This window comes from Orcinus orca, chromosome 16 (assembly GCF_937001465.1).
Source record: "Orcinus orca chromosome 16, mOrcOrc1.1, whole genome shotgun sequence".
In the NCBI taxonomy this organism is placed as follows: domain Eukaryota; kingdom Metazoa; phylum Chordata; class Mammalia; order Artiodactyla; family Delphinidae; genus Orcinus; species Orcinus orca.
Genome location: NC_064574.1, coordinates 56,722,348 through 56,742,790, shown reverse-complemented (window position 1 = coordinate 56,742,790; position 20,443 = coordinate 56,722,348). Strand labels below are relative to the sequence as shown.

The following is a 20,443-nucleotide window of genomic DNA, read 5'->3' as shown; positions in this document are numbered from 1 at the left end:
GCTTGGTGTCAATTACATTTATAGGCCTGTCCCCAGGAGCACTAGGAAAATGTCACCGGTAATGCTGATACATTACCAGCTGGGGCTCTGTCTGGGGCGGGGTTCTATTTCGAAGACTTGTTATTAATAAATCCCATCGTGATCTGCACGATTATGGCGAGTCTATCAGGGATTATGCCTGATTATGGCGAGTCTATCAGGGATTTTTTTTTGTGTGTAGGAACCTTGGAAAGTGGGAGTAGATCAAATGCTATGCCTCTCAAACCACTGTGTTCACAAATCACCCGGCGTCTTGTCAGAATGCAGATCTGACTCCGGTCTGGGCTCGTGTTGCTGCTACATGTTTAACAAGCTCCCAGGTGATGCCACTGGCGCCGGTGCTGCCGGTTCAGGGATGTGGGAAGAGCACAGGCCCAGGCTGGGAGCCCGACTCTGCCACTTGGCAGCTGTGTGATGGTGCGCAAATTGCTTAACCTCTCTGAACTTCAGATTTCTCACATTTATTTATTTATCTATCTATTTTGGCCACACCACGTGGCATGCAGGATATTAGTTCCCTGACCAGGGATTGAACCCATGCCCCCTGCAATGGAAGCATGGAGTCTTAACCGTTGCACCACTAGGGAAGTCCCAGATTTCTCACATTTAAAATGGGGATACTTCCTCCTCTCGGGATCTTTGTAAGATTTAGAGATGATGTGTGTAGACTTCCTTCCACTCCCAGAGGGAAGGCCTGGGACTCATTCTCCTGCACTGCTTTCATGGCAGGTACGGCGGAGGCCCACTTTTCTTTCCTAAAGTAGCTAATTCTCTTCTTCCAGGTCACGGTTTCTCCACCTTGGCACCACTGACATTTTGGGTTGGAGCATTTTTTGTTGGGGGGGCTCCCGTGCAGGACAGGATGTTTAGCAGCTTCCTTGGCCAGTGGCGCCCATCTCCTCGAGTGGTGACCACCCAAAATGTTTCTAAACTTTGTCAAATGCCTCTGGAAGCAAAACTGCCCACAACTGAAAACCACCATCCTAAGCAGTAATTCCTACTAACGATTCATTCAACAATATGTGCCGAGGGCTCCCCTGGTGGCGCAGTGGTTGAGAGTCCGCCTGCCGATGCAGGGGACACGGGTTCATGCCCCGGTCCGGGAAGATCCCACATGCCGCGGAGCGGCTGGGCCCGTGAGCCATGGCCGCTGAGCCTGTGTGTCCGGAGCCTGTGCTCTGCAACGGGAGAGGCCACAACGGTGAGAGGCCCGCCTACCGCAAAAAAAAACCAAAAAAACCAACAACATGTGCCGAGTACCTGCTTCGGGCCAGGACCATGTGCCGGGACAAACAGGGTCCCTGACCTCATGGAGCTTTTTCCCTTTTGGAGCCTTAGTCTTCTCAACTGTTCAGTGGGTCTAACCAGGCTGCTGACTTCCTAGAGTTGTTGGGAAAATGAAATGAACTGAGACCTGCAAAAGCCTAGCCCACGGTGTCAGGATAAGCCAATGACCGGGGTGGGGGGTACGACGGGCCTGGCAATCGGACCTGTGCCTGGGGAGAAGCGACGTGGGCAGGAGCAGCTGAGCTGCAGCTGCAGGGGCAGCCGGGGAAGGGGCATGCCGGGCCCTGGTGGAAAGCGGGCAGGAGCAGCGAGGCGGGGAAATGGAGCCTCCGGGAGGGTGGGAGGGACCCTAACTGGAAAGAAGGAGAAGGAGGGAGAGGTGGTGGGAGGGGCATAAAGAGACAAGGTAAAGGGGGAGAGCAAGAAGGAGGGGGTGAGATACAGCAGAGGCACAGACAAAAAGATCAAAAACCAGACAGACAGACAAACACGTGCACAGGTGGCACATGGTGGAGAGACTGAGGGCACAGGGGGAACAAGGCCAGGCTGAGGAAGGGAAATGCCCTCGAGGTGGGTGGCTGCGCGGACCCCAGCCCTAGGCAGCTGCAGGACCCAAAGGAGTGGCTTTTATGTTTGTTCTACGCACACCCGATTTTGGTTACAAAGGGTTAAAATATAAAACAAGGGCCACCGCCAGAGGCGTCCAGTCTGGGAGCTCCTGCCTCCTCCTCTGAAGGGGCCCCCAGCAGAGGGACAGGGACAGGGCACACGCAGCGTGGAAGGCAAGGAGGCTCCTGTGCCCCATTTTGCGGGGTGGTACTACGGCAACTGTGAAGATGGTATTAAACTCATTTGTAAGCAGTTAGAAGAAGAGAACGTAAAACACTATGGGTGCAGCCTGGGGCCCCTGCCCCAAGGGAAGCACCTGGGTAAGGTCATCAGCTCCAGCGGAACCAAGCTGAGAACACCGCCCAACTTGACCAAGCAGCTCTCAAACACCCTGCAACACCTACTCCAAGCCGGCAGCACAAAAACCACATGCAACCAAATGGACTCCCAGCCTAGGGCAGTCACGTTCTCTGGCTGCTGCTGGGAAGCAGAAACCGCATTGGGTCACAAAAGGCCCACCTGCCGTATTTTTTAAACAATAAAATCTCAAGCACATTACTTTGTGAGCTTTCAATTTTATTAGAAACATCACAAGAACAGTCAAGAAGCTGTGTCTGCAGACACGATGGGTTCTGTTACTGGTTCCACAAAGACCTTCCAGAGCTCCTGCAGCAGAGAGAGGGGGAGATTCCGAGATGTGCAAATGAGACTCCACAATTTCATAGAGGGACGTAATCAGCAAAAGAGAAGCCCCAAACAAGACGCGAAAAACGGGCAGCATGAAAGCTACTGCGAGAGCAGGGAGCCTCTCCTGGTGCTTTTATTGCTCTGGGCTGTTCCGTGGAGGCGGAGCTGGATGCTGAGTCCTGGCACTGATCTGAGAGGCAGGAGGCTGCCACACTGTCAAAGGGACCAGAACGGCCACAAGTCGCACACCTTCTCCATTCTGGGAGCCGTGCAGCACAGCTGCTGGATTTTGTGAGGAGCTGATTTCTTGGCTGTGTGATGCTCCTCTTAATGCTGGCAGGTGGAGAAGGTACAAAACACGCCAAGTTCTTAGTGGGAGGCTGGCACCCTCACTAGGAGGGGCCTGGGAAGCTCAGAGGCTGCGGAGCGATGAAGGGAAGGCCCTCCTCGCACATGGAACCGCACACACGAACGAACGCAACGCCGCGCTTGCTGGCGGAAGGGACCGGAGGGAGCTGAGCAGGCCCCTCCTCCTAAGAGCCAGGCCGGGTCTCCAAAGACCCAGACAAAGGGCGGCTGCAGACAAGAGGCCAAGAGAACGAAAGACCTTGGGACTTATACGAATCCAGCTCCTACAAAGTTTAAGGGATTTTAAAGGGTCTTCTGACTTTGCAGATTTCCCCCTAGTGCTGGTTTTAAAACTGTAATAGGAAGTGATTAACCCCAGCCCCGCCCTTTCCTGGCCAGGACTCACCTTGTCTCTCGCTGAGACAGCCGGCACCTAGAGCATGTCATCGGGGTTATTGCTCAGAGGCCTATGTGATGGGACCCCACTTGCCCCGTCAGACGGGCCACCGGCCATCAGGCAAGCCCGCCTAGGCCACGAGGCCACACACTTTCACAGTGAAGACGTGGCCGTCGGCACTGGGGCTCCTGCATCAAGATCTTCAGCCCAGTGAAGAGCAACCCACACGCAATGCCCCCCCCGCACCCCGCCCCCGCTTCCCCTGGAGTCTGCACTGCCTGCGGCAAGAGGAAGTGCTCTAAGGCCAAGTGACCGTTGGCCAGGCAGGCCCTCCTGGACCTGGAGAGAGCCCAGCGTCGGGGTCAGCGGGGAGAGCGCGGGCCGGGCTGGACCTGGAGGCTGGCTCAGGACCTCCTCCAACCGACAGCCTCACGCCAGAGCAAGCTGCCCTCGGGCGGGCGGGCACACCTACCAGCTGCTGGATGCGCTCGTAGACCAAGAGCTGCGGGAAGGAAACGTCCACCGGCTCCACGGCGAAGCGCAGGCGCCCACCGGTCAGCCCCTCCAGTCGCCGCAGGCATGAGCGGAAATGGTCGTAGGCCTCGCACGTGACCTCCAGGTGCCGCAGCGTGAAGTTCAGCCTGCGCACAAGCCGCGACACACACACTGCCTGTCACCACCGGAGGCTCTGCGGCTCCCTCCCGTCACGGCACTGGATTTTGAGCGCCTCCTGCATGCTGGGCGCCAGTGCACAGCCTTCTGGCATCTGCAGGAGAGCCTGGGAGGTGGGGCCGGCTACGGCCTCCGCTCAGGTGGGGACTGGGGCTCAGAGAGGGGAAGGCATGTGCCCAAGATTCCACCCGAGTGATCGGGTCCACACGTTGCCACTGGTCACGTGGACCCTGAAGGGGGTCCTGGAGGTCATCGGTGTAAACAACGCTGCAACAGATGTGTCCATCTGGACGGCTCCGTGCACGGCTGGGATCGCCTCCTCAGGGCCGGTTCCTGATGCTGAACTGCTGGGTCAATCAGTGTGTTCGCATGTGTAAAATAGGTAGCTAGTGGGAGCTGCTGTATAGCACAGTAGCTCAGCACAGTGCTCTGTGATGACCTAGATGGCTGGGATGCGGGGGGTGGGAGGGAGGGGATATATGTATACACATAGCTGATTCACTCTGCTGTACAGCAGAAACTAATGCAACGTTGTAAAGCAATTATACTCCAATAAAAAAAAATCAGTGTGTTTGGGTTTATGGCTTTTGCTATATACTCTAAATTGCCTTCAGAAAAGCTGTGGGTTATCACAAGAATTAGAGGAAAATGTGCAGGGGGCCCAGCACTGAGTCTATCACAACATGGTCACTCCATCAACAAGAGCCCTAACGTTTCAGGACATCCGGGCAGAAACGCCCCGGAGGGGCTCTGTGTCAGGATGAGGGCAGAGGCCCGGGGTGCAGAGTGGACATGTGTCTGGGCTCTGATGCACTCACTGCCCAGCTACAGCCTGGACGGGTCCCTGATGCCTCAGCCCTCCTCCCGTCGGCTGTGCGATGGGGATGGCAGTGCCTGCACACGGGGTTGGTGAGCGGATTAAACGAGGCCACGTGTGTAAAGGACCAGCGGGCCCGGCCGCAGCAGGTGCTGGATAAGCAAGTGATGAGGACGACACCAGTGAGGACGCATCTGGAAGGTGAGAGTCTGGCCCCGCGAGGAGCTCACCTCTTTTCCACAGAGAGGATGGCGGTGGAGGCGTTCTTCAACCTGTGAGCCAGTCGGGACAGTGTTTTAAACAGAGCATCAGTTAGGTCATTGTCGTAAAACACTGCGGGGAAGAAAACAGGCAAATATCAGAGGAAGTGAGTCCTCAGCGGGCCCCATGGACGGAATCTCTGATAAACATAACAGCCACAGCGCTCAGAAAGAAAGCGGCACGGAGCCGTGGTGGGAGCCGGCCCGTGACGACGAGCGGTGACACCGGCTGTGCCGCGGAGGCGCCCTCACCTTCGGCCGCGAGCACGATGGTGGTGTGGCCGTACAGGTCGGAGATGTCCTCCTCCGACCAGCTGAAGGGGACCTCGGGATCTGTGAAAGGGGAAGGACACCTTGGGTTCAGCCCTTTCTCTGCGGGCCACCAGCTCTCACCGAGACAGACTGAAAGAAGCTTCAGGAAAAGAAATGGGGTCGGGTAAGCTCGGTGCAGTGGGCGCCACCAGGCAGCCCCGAATCCCAGTGCCTCCGCCACCCACGTGGAAAACTTCAGGGAAGGAGGTGCCCCTTCTGCCGGGGCGGCTACGTTATCCATGGGGGTCTGGCCTGCTGACTCGGCCAGTAGCCTGTGCAGAAAACGATCTACACCTCCGTCCATGGCATTCCTGCCCCTGTGGACTTGCTGTGTGACCCCAGGAAAGGTGCTTCACCTCTCTGGGCTGCAGTGTTTGCACTAGAATGGGCATAACAATGCTTCCCTCACAGGACTGTCGGGGAGACCAAAGGACCTCAAGTGTGCTAGGTGCTTGCTAGGTGACAGGCACTCAACAAGCAATGATTTTCCTCACCTGACATCTGACAGGGAAAAGAAAAGTTCTTGTACAAAGAAAGAGCAAAGGTGCAGGTCTGAAACAGTCTGCATAAGAAATTTAGAAATGTTCCCCACCCAGCAGCCCCTGAACCCCTGGGGCCGACTCCCTGCTGCAGGCAGAGGACGGGTGCTAAGCGGGAAGCTGCTTCCTGGCAGGCAAACGGTCTAGGCCCTGGAGTCCCAGACTTGGGTTCACACCCGGACCTGCCAGGTACCTGTGACCCTGGGCAGGCACTGAACCTCTCTGAGCATCAGTCTTCCCCGGAACTGGGGACTCTAGGACCGACTGGACAGTGATACTGTGAGTCTGAATGACAGAATGAGTGCAGGGTGCCTGACATGCAGCACCAAGAATGGCAGCTGTCACTCTTCAGCCAACGGAGCTAGGACGCTGCTGGGCGGTCAAGGCCACAGGGCTGATGGCCTGGGGGCAGCCCAAGGAACCAATGAATCAACTGGGACACGACAGAGGAGGCCACGCACCTGTGCAGAGATCGTCTTTCAGCCAGTCCAGTTCCCTGACCTTAATCACACCGCCTGCAAAACAAACACAAGTGGAACTCCCCAAACTCTGAACACAGTTAGGAAAGAAGATAAAACTTCCCACTACACACCAAGATCCATCCATCCCACATTTGTTGAGTGCTAAGCATCAGGCCCGGTGTCGGCCCAGGGGGCAGAGATTCGTGAGGTACGTCCCTGTCCTGGGACACAGGCAGGGAGCAGACACTGCTATGAAAAGGACGCGCCAGGTGCACGGGAGGACAGGGCTCTCGTGTCAATGGGCGTCAGGGAAGGCTCTGAGAAGGCACTTCACACCACTCCTTCCTTCCAGGCCTGCTGACAGCCTGCTGTGCCCTGGGCATTCAACAAACATGACACAGGGGATCAGACAGGGCCCTGACCTCACGGAGCACGTGGTCTAGTGGGGCGGCAGATGCCAATCAACTAGTCCCACAAACAAATGTCAAAATACCATGGTTCAAGGTGTAAGGAGAGCCTGTAAGGGGACTGTGATCTTGCCTGGACGTCTGAGCATGATTAGGAACAGACGGGGGAAGAGGGAGAGGAAACAGGCCGGAGGAGAGAGCAGAGCAAAGGCCCCAAGCGGATGGAAGCTCCAGCAAGGCCAGGCTAGAGCGGAGGGAGCCGCTGTGGGGAAGGGGCTGCCGACAGGCGAGGGCCAGGCCCCACGGGGTCCGGTGAGGCCAAGGAGTTGGGTCTGTACTCCGAGAGCAATGAGAAACCTCTGAAGGCTCTGACGCCTGGGGGGCCAGATGACCCGGTGGGAGCCCAGAAGAGCGCCCCAGATCGCGCTTGGAGCAGAAGGCCTGGCTGGGCAGCTCCTCCATCATGGCAGCTCACTCCTGCGGCGGGGCAGGAATCTGATGGTCAGGCCGACAGGGCGGGGGCGCTCTGGGCAGAGGGCAGAGCATGTGAAGTGAGCCCGGGGCTCGCTGGATGCAGGGCTGGACAGCGGGGCTGCTAGGACGGAGACAGGAAAAGCCGGCCAGGGCCAGACCAGGAGGTCTGGAGCCAGAGGAGGAGCTTGGACTTCACCCCCGGAAGATGCTCAGTGGGGAGTGAAGGGGTCAGGCTGCATCTTAGAAAGGTCGCTCTGGACACTTGGGCAGCTCAGACAGGAGCTGGGGAGACCAGGTAGGGCCCTGCGACCTGCAGGGAGGAGAGAGCTGAGGTAGGACATGGCTGTGGGCGTGGGAGGAGATGAGGCGAGGACAGAGCCGTCCAGCATCTGAAGTGACACGAAGCGAGACGTCCGCTCCCTCCGCTACCGGGGTGTCCAGGGACGCAGGGAGAACCCCGCCTCCCAGTGTCGTGGTTCTGGGTGTCTGTCTCACCTGCGAAACAGGGAAACCTCCCTCCCGGGCGGGGACCTGCTGGGCCTCACCTCCAGCGGCAGTCAGGTGGCTGTTAAGGGCAATGTTTCGCTGGCACATGGCCAAGAGATCTGCACCGACATCTGGAAAGACAGAAGAGCAAGTCATAAGGTGCCGGCCGTGACGACACTTTTATCTTTGTGCTTCTGCCTGGAGAGAGCTGGTACCAACAGCACGGCTGCAGAAACGTGCAAAATTGAAACAAAAGTTTCTCCTGCGTGTTTTACACTAAAATGAAATATGTTCACCTTAAGGCTCTTTCTAATGATCTCTGCCTTAAAACAGAGAAGACTGTCCTGGTGGGGACAGACTCTGCATTCCAGGGAAGGGTGAGAACTCCCAGCATCTTTAGAGCATATGACGCATGCACACACTTCCCGAATCCACCCTCCATATTTCTAATGAACCTGAGCTGGTGTCACGGTCCCGTCACAGGCAAAGCGACTCTGGCAGCCACGTGGCTGGGCAGAGCCAGGGCTGGGATTTGAACCCAGGTGTCTCTGACTCCAACAAGCCTCGCTCTTTGACACCCCAGAAAACTGACTGGAGCCAGGAGGGCATTTGGATGTGATCGGTGGAGACAGAGCACATTCAGGCAGGCTGGAGGCAGGCACCCTGGTGCCTGACTCACCGTCCTGCCATCACGTCTCCCGAGCCACCTGCTGCTCTGATGAGATGGGGGTTCCTGTCACTCGAGCAGACCTGAGTTGTAGCACAGTGTATTCTTGACGGCAGTGGGGGAAGTGCTTTGCCAAAATTAACTTCCCATTAGGAGAGCGTGCATGTGGAGGGCACAGGGGGTCTTGTGAATGGCATTCGCCCGCCCACTGCAGACCTCCCGGGACTGGACCATCGTTTCCACCTCAGGGACCATGCAGAGCCGGGGATGTGTGTGTGTGGGACTCTGCTCACCGAAGGGCCGCACCTGTCCCTTCTCCTGGGCCACTGGGTAAAGAGAATACTGATGTATGTGCCTGACAACACAGGACTGGGTCAGCAGTTTTTAAGCCTTTATGGTACTTTTTGTCAAAACAGATCTTGTGCGGGATTCTAACACACCAAGCACATACGAGAGGAGCAGCGATGGCTGAGCGGCGGTGGGAGACCCAGAGCCCTGGGGCTGCCCCCGCCTCCACCCCTTGGCCAGCCCCCGAGGGAGCCCACAGAACCCTGCTCCACAGAAAACAGCCTGAGCCCCCCACATGATGAGAGGCACCGTGCTGTGAGCCAGCGGCCATGTATGTGACCTTCGCCCAGCCCCCTGACCTCAGCCTTACCCTGCCCACTTGGATGGAGGGGATGGTGACAGGCTCCCCGGCGACTGCCCAGGGTCACTGTGAGATTAAAGGCGCTGATGCTCATGAAAAGGCTCTACTAACTGGAATGTGCTGACAGGATGCAAGCTCTCTTCCTCTCCAGTAAATCTCTCTCAGGGGTAAGATAACTTGATTAGATGCTGTTGTCAGGCGCTAGGCACTGTTGCTTTACAGCTTGTCTCTTGAGAAGTTCACTGGCTATTTACACTGAATCGTCAAGGAGGCGTAAACAGGGTGGCTTACGCAGGGTATCTGAAAAGTACGCCCGACTCCCAGGCCACCCCTAGCTTCCCCTTTCCTAGCTCAGAAGCAAAAGACGTGCGCCACGAAAACGTCAACTAGGAATCGACGAAACGCAAAGCACGTCAGCAGCACCACTTCCTGCCTAGCAGATATCGAAGATTTAAAACATAATGACACTAACAATAATTACCTGATAAGATACTATTGTACTTTCTTATAAACTGGTATACTCTCCCTAAAAAAGCACGTCGGCAAATCTGGAGTGTAACTGACAGTACTGCACTGTGTCAATTTGTTGGTGTGATCCCCAAACTATGGTGTAGAAGATGTTACCACCGGGGGAGCTGGGTGAAGGGTACATGGCACTTTCGATACTAGTTTGGCAACTTCTATGTGTACCTAATATTATTTCAAAATAAAAAATTTAAAAAGCAATCATTTGACTATAAGTATCAAAAGCTTAAGAAAGGTCCCACCCACTTCGAGGAATCTAGTTTAAGGATTATCAGACAATGAGGCACAAAGGTATTTGTTGCAGTGCAACAGACAAATGCAAACAAAACACAACATACGAAAACAGCCAAAATGTCCAGTAATATAAGAATGGTTAAAAAAAAAGGGACAAAACATTACCTGGTCATTGAAAGTCATTTATAAGTAATTTTTAACGACAGTGGAAAATGCTTTTTCCCTTTTTTGACATTTTTGGCAGGATACAGCACTGAATATATACAGTTTGACTTTAGCTATTGTTTGGGAATAGGTACACACAAAGGAAAAGGAAAAACTTGTAAAAAATATATATACGAACGTTAAAAAATAGATTCTAAAACTTGATCAGATCAACAGCGACTTGATCTGTTTCATTCACTCCTGGGTCTCCTGCATCTGGAACTGTGTCTGGCACGTAGTGGGCATGCAATGAACTGCATATTGTTGAATTTATATGGGAAATGTAAAATTATGAGGAAATGTTATTTGCTGTTCTACAAATTTTCCACAGAGAGTAGGCAAGATTTCCATAATCGGGAAAAAAAAGAAGCTTGTTTTTAAGCCGTATGAGAGGCATATTCCTCATGGTTTTCTGAGATGTTTACTCTTTTGAGGGGCTGTGAACAGAGGTACCAGCAAAACCACTGGTCCTGCACCCGCCGGTCCTGCTGGGTCATCCTCACGCTGCTGAGAAAACAACGAAGGGTGGAGAAAACCAGTGAAAGAGGAGGGCAAAGGCGAGAGCAGCCAAGGTCCAGTGTCCAGTTTCCCGCCTCACTTTTTATCTAGTCAGCACACGCCCTGTGAAGAGCCTACTCCCCCTCAGCGTGAGACGGTGGGGCGTTACCTGTACAGTAGACGGTCTGCGCCATGGTGGCCGCGAGGATGCTGGCCAGCCCGGTGCCCGCCCCGAGCTCCAGCACCGTGCGACCCTGGAAAAGGTCCCGCTGGGACAGGATGTAGTCCGCCAGGAACAGGGCGCCCCGCCACACCTGGAGGGGAGAGGGACCAGGAACAAAGGTGGCCTGCGGCTCCCGAGAGACCCTTCAGGGCCGTGGGAAGCGGACGGGACCTACCCACCTGCTTGCCAACATCCTCCAGGGGGGTGGCCATGGTGTGCTCTGGACGGGACGGAAACCGAGAGAGAAAGGGCCACCGTGAAAACGGGGATGGATAGAACAGAGACAGACGGGGTGCGGGGGAGGCAGCAGAAACACAGGCCAGGCTACAGTCAGGAGGGGGCGTGTGAGCGTCACTCTCATTCAGATCCCTGGGTCTCTCTGCCCGCAGCCCGGAGACTCGGGTCACAGGAGGACTTGGCCCAACTTAATCAAACACACATACCCCACACTCCACTTTTTTATGTTCAGTAACTGCATGTTACGATCATAATATATTTATGTTCTTTTGATCAACTGTATGGGAATAATAATCACAACTCATTCCAAAATTCTTTCTTACACTCAGAACCACACTAGAAGTTAACAAAATAAGTTTCAGATTATATCCTTTTTAGATGAAAAATAAGTATGTTAGGGAGTATTCTCAAGCACAAAATACATTAGGACAAAATCTGGTGCTGGTTGTTGGGGGGGAGGTGGAGAACAGAACTATGAGATCAAGGAGAAAAGGGAATGATGACAAACGTTTTTCCTGTTAAATAAGAACCGGCTCTCGTATCTTTAAGCAAGATGGTGACGGCCATCAAAACACCACAACACACGCGCGCACGGCAGACTAGTTCACATCAAACCCCAGGCTCACCTCAAACCGGGAGCAGGGAGCGGGGATGGCGGGGGGAGGGGACAGCAAGGCTGAAGGGGTGTGTGTCTGTGTCTGTGTGAGTGTGCACGTGCCTGAGAGAAGAGGCCTCCTTGCTTTCCAGCCCTGCTCTGGACCCTCAGTGTCAGCTTCCCCCATCCTGCCCATCCCTCTTGCCCAGTCTCTGCAGCCCCACGGCACACTGTCCCTGGCCCACTGGCCCCCCGCTGCAGCCCCACGGCACACTGTCCCTGGCCCACTGGCCCCCGGCTGGGGCACGCGTCTCCCCTCCTCCCATCTTTCTTTGTCTCCTTCCAGTTTGCCTGGCTGAGCCAGGGGTGCCCTCCCACGGGGACCTTGGTCGTCTATGCCTGGTCTTTTCTCCGAGGGGGCCCATGGACTTAAGTTTTGCCTCCAGCTGCATTTAAGGGGTGCTCAGCTTCCCTTGAGTGAGAACATGGACTGAGCTCAGAAAGACCTGCGTGTGAGCCAGGCTCAGTCACGCAGTCTGGCCGGTGGCGTGAGTCACTGAACTTCTCAGCACCAGAGCCACAGTTTGCTCCTTTACAAGATACAGAAATAACATCACCTCATTCATGGGCTCAATGGCCTCCCTAAACAGGGTCAAGGGCAGGGAGCTCCTGCCCCAGGGGAAAGTCACACTTTATATTTAAACAATTCCAGTGGCGTCTTAAGAACATAAAAGCCCAGCCTGAGGAACACACGAGAAACTCCAGGGTTGGCAAATGGGCTTAGACAGACAGTCTTTGTATCTGAGCTGTACCCTGCCCCTACCAGGACTGTCTCTAGACCTGCAGGAACCCAGACTCTCCTCCTCAGTCCATCTCCCTCCTCCACGCTCAGATCGTCCCCTGGAATGAAAGCTGATGGCAGCTCACGTTTTTTGAGCACCTTCTACGCACCAAGCACTGTGTTAAGAACTCTACATGTGCCATCTCTCTCAGTTCCTCACAACCAGAGATTATACCCATTTTACTGACAAGAAAACTGAACTCTGAGAGGTTAACGTACTTGCCCAAGTCACAGGCCAATGGAAAAGGCACGTGACTCGGGATCTGACAGCCCAGGTTCTAGCCCTGCCTCCTCTGAGTTCTCTTTGCATCCCAGTTTATCTATAAAATGGGGAAAATGATCATAATTTACTTTGAACCTTGGGTCTGTGGATTCCTAGCAGGTTCATGGATAAACTTTAGATTTTTGACAATCCCTGGAAGTAGTCTGGAAAACACATTCTCCTCCCGCTAAGAGAATTTGATTTTAATCAGTTTCTCAAATGGGTCTATAACCTTAAAAAAAGGCTGGGCTTACGAATGGGAGGAACAGGGTGGCCAGGGGAGGGACACCTGCTCAGCACCTGCTCTGCACCAGGCCCTGCAGGAGCACTTACGGGGCAGTATTTATGAAATCACCACCAAAACCCAGGGAGGGCAGCTTCCCCGACCCCCTTTCATAGGTCCAAAAACTTGAGGCTCTGGGTGGGCAGGATACTTGTCCGGGGTCCCCTGGGTTGTGAGGGGTGGAGGAGCTCTACAGGATCCTGAGACCAGGACCCCCTCCCCTGTGCCACATTTTACAGATGTGAGTGTACAGCTGCGGATGGAATAGTTAGGAGTTACTGCTTAAGCTCAGGTATTCAATGACCTTTCTATTCTCCTCCCTCAGGGCAGGTAGGGACCGAGCGACAGTGAGCCGAAAAGGAGGGCGAACTTCCAGGCGCTGTGAGATGCGGCTTCACAGCGAGGCAGAGCTGGCGGCGCACTGACCCTACCCTGCCCTGTGGGACTTTGTTCTCAGCTTGCAGGATGGGAAATTCCCGGAACATTAAACATGCGCCCTGGAGGCCAAACAGCTCGCTGTGAAGTCTGCTGCTCCCCTCCTCAGGGAGGCCAGTTAAGTGACGGCTGAGGGAAAGGAGCAGTCATCGACCCCCAAGAATAACACTTTCCAATGTTCTGATCACGTGACATGGGTAAGAAACATGGGCTGTGGTGTCAGATGGACCTGAGTGTGAGTCAAGGCTCTGCCACTGACTAGCTGTGTGATCTTGGGCAAGTTCCTCAACCTCTCTGAGCCTCAGTTCCCTCCTCTGTGAAATGGGAATACTCATCCCTGGAAAGGCCATGAGGACCAGAGGTAATCCACAGAAAACAGGGTAGGGTCCCCACCAGGGTGGTCTAGAACCAGCCTGCCTGGTACCCAGCAGGCCCTCGGTAACCGTCTGCTGAACGGATGACCACACGGCTATCAGAGCTGCTGTTCTGTCTGGGACAGAACAGTGGACCCCATATGCGCAACCCAGGCCAGTGCTGGGGGAGGCCTTTACCTGGGACCTCAGGCACCATCCAGGACCCTGCATCTCAGTGAACTGACTCACATCACAGCAGTGCTGGGGATGGCCAGAGCCCTGGCTGTGGAGACGGATCACACGGACTCAGAACCTTCCTCCCTGCCCCCAAACGGCACGGCCTTGGGCTCGTCACTTCCTCATTTGTAGCACCCCTCAGAGAAGCTGAGAAGACTATGTGAGGTGATGAAGGTGAACATCAAAGCACTACAGGTGCCTCATCGTGGCTGGCTTCCTTCCTGACCTGGCTGCTCTCCACTCCTGGCATTTCCAGACATCAAAATCCCCGACTCACCAAAGCCCTCTGCCTGCCCCTACGCCCGGGCATGGACCCTCTGAGCCCTGCCTGAGTGCCTGCTGAAACCTCCTTCCACCCCACCTCTCCTGCCACTGCATCCCTGCCTCCTCCACCCCCCACGCCCCCAGCTTCTAGCTCCCAGCCCATCTGATGGGCCCACACACTCCTCCAGGTTAACTCTGGATCTCCCTCCCCCTCCCTCCCCCTCTGCCCTGCTCCAGCTCCAGAATCTGCCATGGCTCCCTGCTGCGGGCTCCTGTGGGCCAAATCTTCCACAAACAACCCCGACCCACACCCTGGCATGCTACGTAGGATCAGAGTACTGATGCAGGAGGCAGCAGCACTGAAGCTTCCGGAGCAGGGGACGGCCAAGCTGGGACTTGTACGATCAGGAATGTGTTAGGGAGCGAGCCCTCTGAGAAGGAGGCAGAAGCAGAGGTGCGCAGGGAGAAAGCGCACAGAGGCTGAGCGGGTGAGGCTGGTGTGAGTTGAGGCTGAAGAGGAGGGCGGAGCCACCTCACACAGGGGCCCCGGAGCTATGCTGAGCCTGTGGACTGTGTCTCGAGGGCAATGGGGAGCACTGAAGAGTCTGGAGCAGGAGGGTGACCCGACAGCACTTTGGCAAGCTCCCCTGCTGCCAGCGGCACTACTGGCTCCCAGTGTCTGGACACCGGTTCTGCTAACCTGTCCTGCCCTGAGATGCCTGGATGGGCCCGTGCTCAGCAGCCTTGCGCCCCGACCGACACTGTGGCGCCGCCTGGCGGCAGGTGAGCAGCCCTTTATTACCTATTTTGATGACATCGTAGGGGCCACTCTCTCGTGCTTCGTCTCCCAGGACGTCATCTTCCTCCTGCGTTAGAATCATGGGATGTACCTTGTCTCTCGGAGGCCCCGAGGGCTTGGAGGGAGAGGCAGCCCGTGGTCTTCTCACAACGTCCAAATCCCCATCCTCGTCCAGCTGAGCTGCCACCCCCTCCTGGCTGGTGGCATCAGCCCCAGCCTGGAGGGAGACTCCCTCACTGCTGCAGCCGCTTCTGGCGGGAGGAGTCGCCTCTGCGTGATGGGCTCTGTGATTGCCACCCTCAGCCCCCGAGTCTGTCTGAGGGGCTTGGTTCCACAGAAGCTTGAACTGGGACAGGAAGACTGAAAGGCAAGACAAAACACAAAAGCAGTATATTTCCAAACCGTCTCCTTTTCTATTTCCCTTCCTCAATTTCCACCTGGGAAGAGTTTTAAAGGCCAGGCGGAAAAAAAAAAAAAGGACAAGGACCTACTGTATATATAGCACAGGGAACTATATTCAATATCCGGTAAATAGACCATAATGGAAAAGAAAAAAAAAACAAAGGCCAGGTGGAAATATCATAAAACCAGCAGCAAAGGTCTGTCTGATTCGGCTGTGACGCTGCAGCCTCCAGCGCAGCCCCGCTGATGAGCACCTGCGCTGCAGGCGCTCGGCCCACAAGACCGCATTTACTCCTTCCAGCGGCTATGGAAGTGGCAGTGTCACTCTATTTTATTTTTTATTTAAAAATTTTTTTGGCTGCGCCACACGGCTTACAGGATTTTGGTTCCCGACCAGGGATGGGACCCACACCCCCTGTAGTGGAAGTGCGGTGTCTTAACCAACAGACTGCCAGAGAAGTCCCAGTGTCACTCTGTTTTACAGATGTGGAGGCTGAGGCTCAGAGGTTACGTGAGCTGACCAAGGTCACACAGCTGTGGGCGTGGCTGAGGATTCAAACCCGGTCTACTGAACCCCTGCGCTTCTGCCCTCCTCACCGCACTGCTCAGCCTTAAGGTTGGAAGTGAGGACAAGGATACTGTGTCCCTTACCACCTGGTGGCCAGAAAGTCACTGGGACAGGCTTTGGTAAGAGTATGGGTGCCGGGAGAGTTGGGCTGGAGGCAGGGGGTGTCCTGGGCCAGAGTCCTCCACGTCCCCCGACTGTCTGACCCTGGGGCAACTCGCTTATCTGTTCTGAGCCTCAGTTTCCTGAATCCAGGAATCCAAACTGGGACATGAGGGAAAGGGGAGTTATGAACTGCACCAGAACAACAAGCAAATACAACAGAGTGATCGGAGCTGGGGAGGGCGGCCAGGGAGGGATGAACGTTCTAGGCAGAGCGAAAAGCAAGAGCAAAGGTGCTCAGAGAGGAAGGTACATGCAGTGTGTGAGGGGCGGAAAGGGGCAGAAAGCGGCCACTGAGCAGCAAGGGCGGGAGAGAGAAGTGTGGACACAGGGGCAGGGGCTGGGTGGGGCTGGGCCTCGCAGGCCAAAGTGAGGGCTCTGATTTCCTTCTAAGAGCAAGGGAAGCCACTGGAGGGTCTAAATCAGGGCAGTGGTATGATTTGTATTTTTCAAAGGACCCCCTGCGCTGCTGGGGGGAGCAGTGAGGGAGTGTGTACAGGAGAAAAACCAGGGAGCCCTGGTGGGAGGAGTCAGCCGGGGGTAGGGGCAGTGGGCTGGGGGAGCACTGGAATCGGGGCCTCCCCCAGGGCAGAGCTCGACTCATTCCCTCTGCCTTCCCGGCATCGCGTCCAGGTCTGGCACAGAGCAGGTGCTCGGGAAAGCACAGGGGTTTGCTCAGTGAAACAAGGGCACTTAAGAAATGGTGTGAGGATAAGCTAAACAATCCAGTCTTCCCAATCTTTTCTGTGAGAAAGCAGGAAACACAATGGGCTCCCTGGGGTGCAGGGACCTTACCGGGCTGCCCCACGCCACTCAGCCGCACCATGAGGTGTCTCTGGTTTGGGGTGTGGAGGTGGACATCTGACAGCACGGTGTCGCTTTTGAAGGTGATCTCGTCCATGGCCGGGGCGGGAGACGGCAACCATGGCCTGGGCTCCCCATCAACCATGGGACAGCAGCACCTGAGAGGCGAGAGCAAGTCCTCAGGACAGCAGGTCCCAGAGGGGAACAGTGCAAACGACCCCAGCCAGGTGGCAGAGAGCTCCCTTTTAATCCTCTCTTAATTCTTCCTGAAGGAGAAAGTCTCAGAGCCTTGGCAAGGGAACAGAATCCAGCTAGAACTGTTATTTTGTTTTTCACTGTGTTCATTTTCATAGTAATCGTTTATTTATGGTAAGAGATCTACATTTCCATTTATACTGATAAAGTTTTCCTTCCTTTTTTATTTTTTCCAATTTTTTTATTATGAAAATTTTCAAATAGCAAGTTGAGGGCATAGCATAATAAACAGCCATATACCCACTGCTTAGATTCAATGATCATTAATGCTTTTTCACATGATCAATCAATCCATCTATCTAGGTTTTTTCTCCCCTGAACTGAGCACCTTCTAGACATCACACCATTTAACCCCTAAATAATTCTTCAGCATCTGTCTCCAAAGAACACGCTCCTACATAACCATAAGACCATTAGCAGACCTAAAACAATGAACGGTTCCCTTATACCATTTAAAACCCAGTTCATGATCAATTTTCTCCATTTGACACCCAAACGTCCTTTGCAGCTAGTTTTTCCTAAACCAGTATTCAATCACAATTTATGCTTTGCATTTAGAAGTTGTTTTCCCTATAACCTTTTTCTACTAGAAGTTGGCCCCAGCTGCCCATATGTCATTTGTTTTTAAACCTTCTTTTTAAATTAAAAAAAAAAACAGTGGATTTAAAGGAAAAGCAACTAAGGGAATCACTGTACAGGTGATATACAGATGTGGAAAAATTATGAAGGCGACACAGCAGTAACTAAAATTTGGAAAACCATGCTGGAGGCAAGGTGGTCAAAAACAGGAAGGCTTTCCCTCCATCCAAATGTTCCACCTCATCAAAAAGCATTAAACAGCAGCGGCCGCGTGCAGACAGATCCTCGAGCTGTGATGCTGGGCAGAGCAGGTATAAACCCAGTCTCCTACCTCCTTGCTACATGACCTTGAGAAAATTACTCCACCTCTCTGGACCCGTTTCTTCAGCTACATTCTCACCTTGCAGGGTTGGCAGTAGGTGGGGGGATGGGGGGAGATATGTGGGGGAAGGGTGTTAAGTGCTGAGCAGAGCCCTTGGTCCGCAGCAATTGTTAATAAATCCTTGGTTTCAGATGCTTAACCCAAACCTGCCCACAACCCCTGACCTCCTACGGGAACCGTCCCTACTTGGGTGGGTGCGTGCACTACGTGTGTGCCCCACGCATGTCATGAGACCTCTCGGGCCTCCATGTCTTCAACTGGAAAATGGGATCGTCATAACCCAGGCTGTCCACAATCTGAGTCCACATAACTGGAGTGCCTACATTTAAGTACTTTCCACGGGGAAGCAAAAGTTGTACCAACACAAACATTTTGATACAAGAGTCGCCCCCTGCTGGCTGGCTTTCCTATCTAACACTATACGCCAGCACAAAGCAAGCGGCTTGTGAAGTGAGCCTGTGAATCTGGCAGATGGATGCAGGATTTCATGGTGTCAATGAAAGCAATGGAGAAGAAATGCTCGACCCTCAGGTAGAAGTCCTCAACCAATGTGGACTGGAAAAATTAGGACGGATCCAGGAAGCGTATCCAGTATAAATACAGCTTAGACCTACTATGACCAATCGTTTTAAAGACAGATCTGGCTCTCCAGGGACTGAAAGAGGTCCTGGGGGAAAATACTGCAACCGCATACCAAATTTTCTTAAATACTGAGAAAAGCCAAACCCGTATTCTTAATTTCTAGTTGAAATTTCAATTTTAAAATCCAACCTGCACAGGTCTCCCAGGAAACGCACTCTACAATGGAGTACTAGGTTAAGTGGATTCCCTTTAAGGGGCTTTTCCTAGAACCAGACCTCTGGGAATGCAGTAGCACTTTGTACCTGTCTCAGCGTCTGTGTGAGGATTAAGTCAGACAATGATCATTTTCAGGGTTCAGGACATAGTAAGTGCTCAATAAATGACAATAGAAAATATTATCATTATAGTGTTGATAAGAATAATTATTAACTGATGTGCTGGAAGATGTAATAAGGCAATAGCTTCTCTATTTAGGAATAGCTGACTCACAGTCTCTGTCTGGGAATGCTGGGGCTGGATGGGCTTCAGTCCCCTCTTCTCACTGGGGAGGAGGGAAAGGACACCCCGACTGCAGATGGGACCTCTGCTTCCTCTTTTGGGCAGCTGACAAGTGTCCTTGGCTCCTTTAAGGCTGTGGGGGCCAGACGCAGACGTTGTCATCCTAACCCCGTCAGGAGTGCCCACTAAAAGCAGTTTGCTGGGATCTGGGGGTTGTAATGCCTCCCCGCCTCCCAGGCTTTCTCTCTGCCAGGTGTCACAAGGTCATCAACAATCAGGAAGTAGGAGGGATTCTGACACCGAGGCCCGGGTCTGTGGGGCAAAGACTTGGCCCTGGCCGCGGCGCGGAGCCGTAGTCAGGGGCTCCAGGGTCCTCGACCCTCGGGGCTCTTCGTTCTCTCTGTCTTGCCGCTCCCTTAACTCCAGCTGGCGAGCTAAGCATTGCCCTCTCAAACTGCAGTCACAGCTCGGGCATACCCTCCCTTCCTAATCCAAAACCGAGGGGGCTGCGTGGACCGCGAACGGAAACCCAGAGGAAGGCATGGACTCCTCCCAACACCCTGGCTTAGAAGGGGAAACTGAGGCTGAGTGGGGACTTAGGCTTCAGGCCCGTGGGAGCCCGCACTTCAAGGCCAGGCTCGGTGCCAGGAGGCTCCCTGCACCCTTCCGCGTGCCGCCGCCTCTCCCACGGGCTTACCCACCGCCGGCCGCCGCCTGAAGTCCCAACCGAAACGCTCAGCACGGTGCGCAAGCTGCCGCCATTGCAGGCAGCCTGCGCAGGCGCGGCCCCACCCCCTGCGCGTGTGTCCCTCCTCGTCGCCCGTGACCACGCCTATCTGCCGAATCGCGCATGCGTGCCAGCCTCGCTGGCAGACTGGTGCAGCCCTGAGGAGGTGAGTTTCGCACCTGCACAGGTCTGCTCTCACCTGCCCTGGTTTAATGGGGTGGCCGGCCTGGGTGGGACGGGTCTGCGAGAGGGGGGCCGTTAGGTCGCCCCAGGTCACCCAGCTAAGTGGCAAGGCTTGGATTCGAACCCGGGTAATAGGGCTCTAGAGCCTGTGCTGTTAACCAGCATACTAGCTATATACTAATTATCGTTATCCCTGCTCTTAG

At 54.5% G+C, this 20,443-nt stretch overlaps 1 protein-coding gene across 11 annotated transcripts; it reads right to left on the bottom strand.

Moving 5' to 3' along the window:
* Positions 1-2,490: 2,490 nt before the first annotated feature.
* On the bottom strand, positions 2,491-20,130 carry METTL22 (methyltransferase 22, Kin17 lysine). Of its 11 annotated transcripts, none has more exons than XM_049699931.1 (12): positions 20,028-20,121; positions 19,322-19,463; positions 17,026-17,192; positions 15,105-15,461; positions 10,975-11,015; positions 10,742-10,886; positions 7,855-7,926; positions 6,429-6,482; positions 5,369-5,449; positions 5,087-5,189; positions 3,840-4,008; positions 2,491-2,601 (listed from the first exon to the last, which is right to left on the bottom strand). In XM_049699931.1, the coding sequence occupies exons 3-12, from the start codon at positions 17,177-17,179 to the stop codon at positions 2,536-2,538; spliced, it is 1,242 nt and encodes a 413-aa protein (XP_049555888.1). In that variant the 5' UTR covers positions 17,180-17,192; positions 19,322-19,463; positions 20,028-20,121; the 3' UTR covers positions 2,491-2,535. The 11 variants fall into 11 exon arrangements, with proteins under 11 accessions (XP_049555888.1, XP_049555894.1, XP_049555892.1 ...); XM_049699935.1 differs by lacking the exon at positions 2,491-2,601 and adding an exon at positions 2,608-2,955; XM_049699937.1 differs by lacking the exon at positions 10,975-11,015 and having other exon boundaries at positions 15,193-15,461.
* Positions 20,131-20,443: the final 313 nt, after the last annotated feature.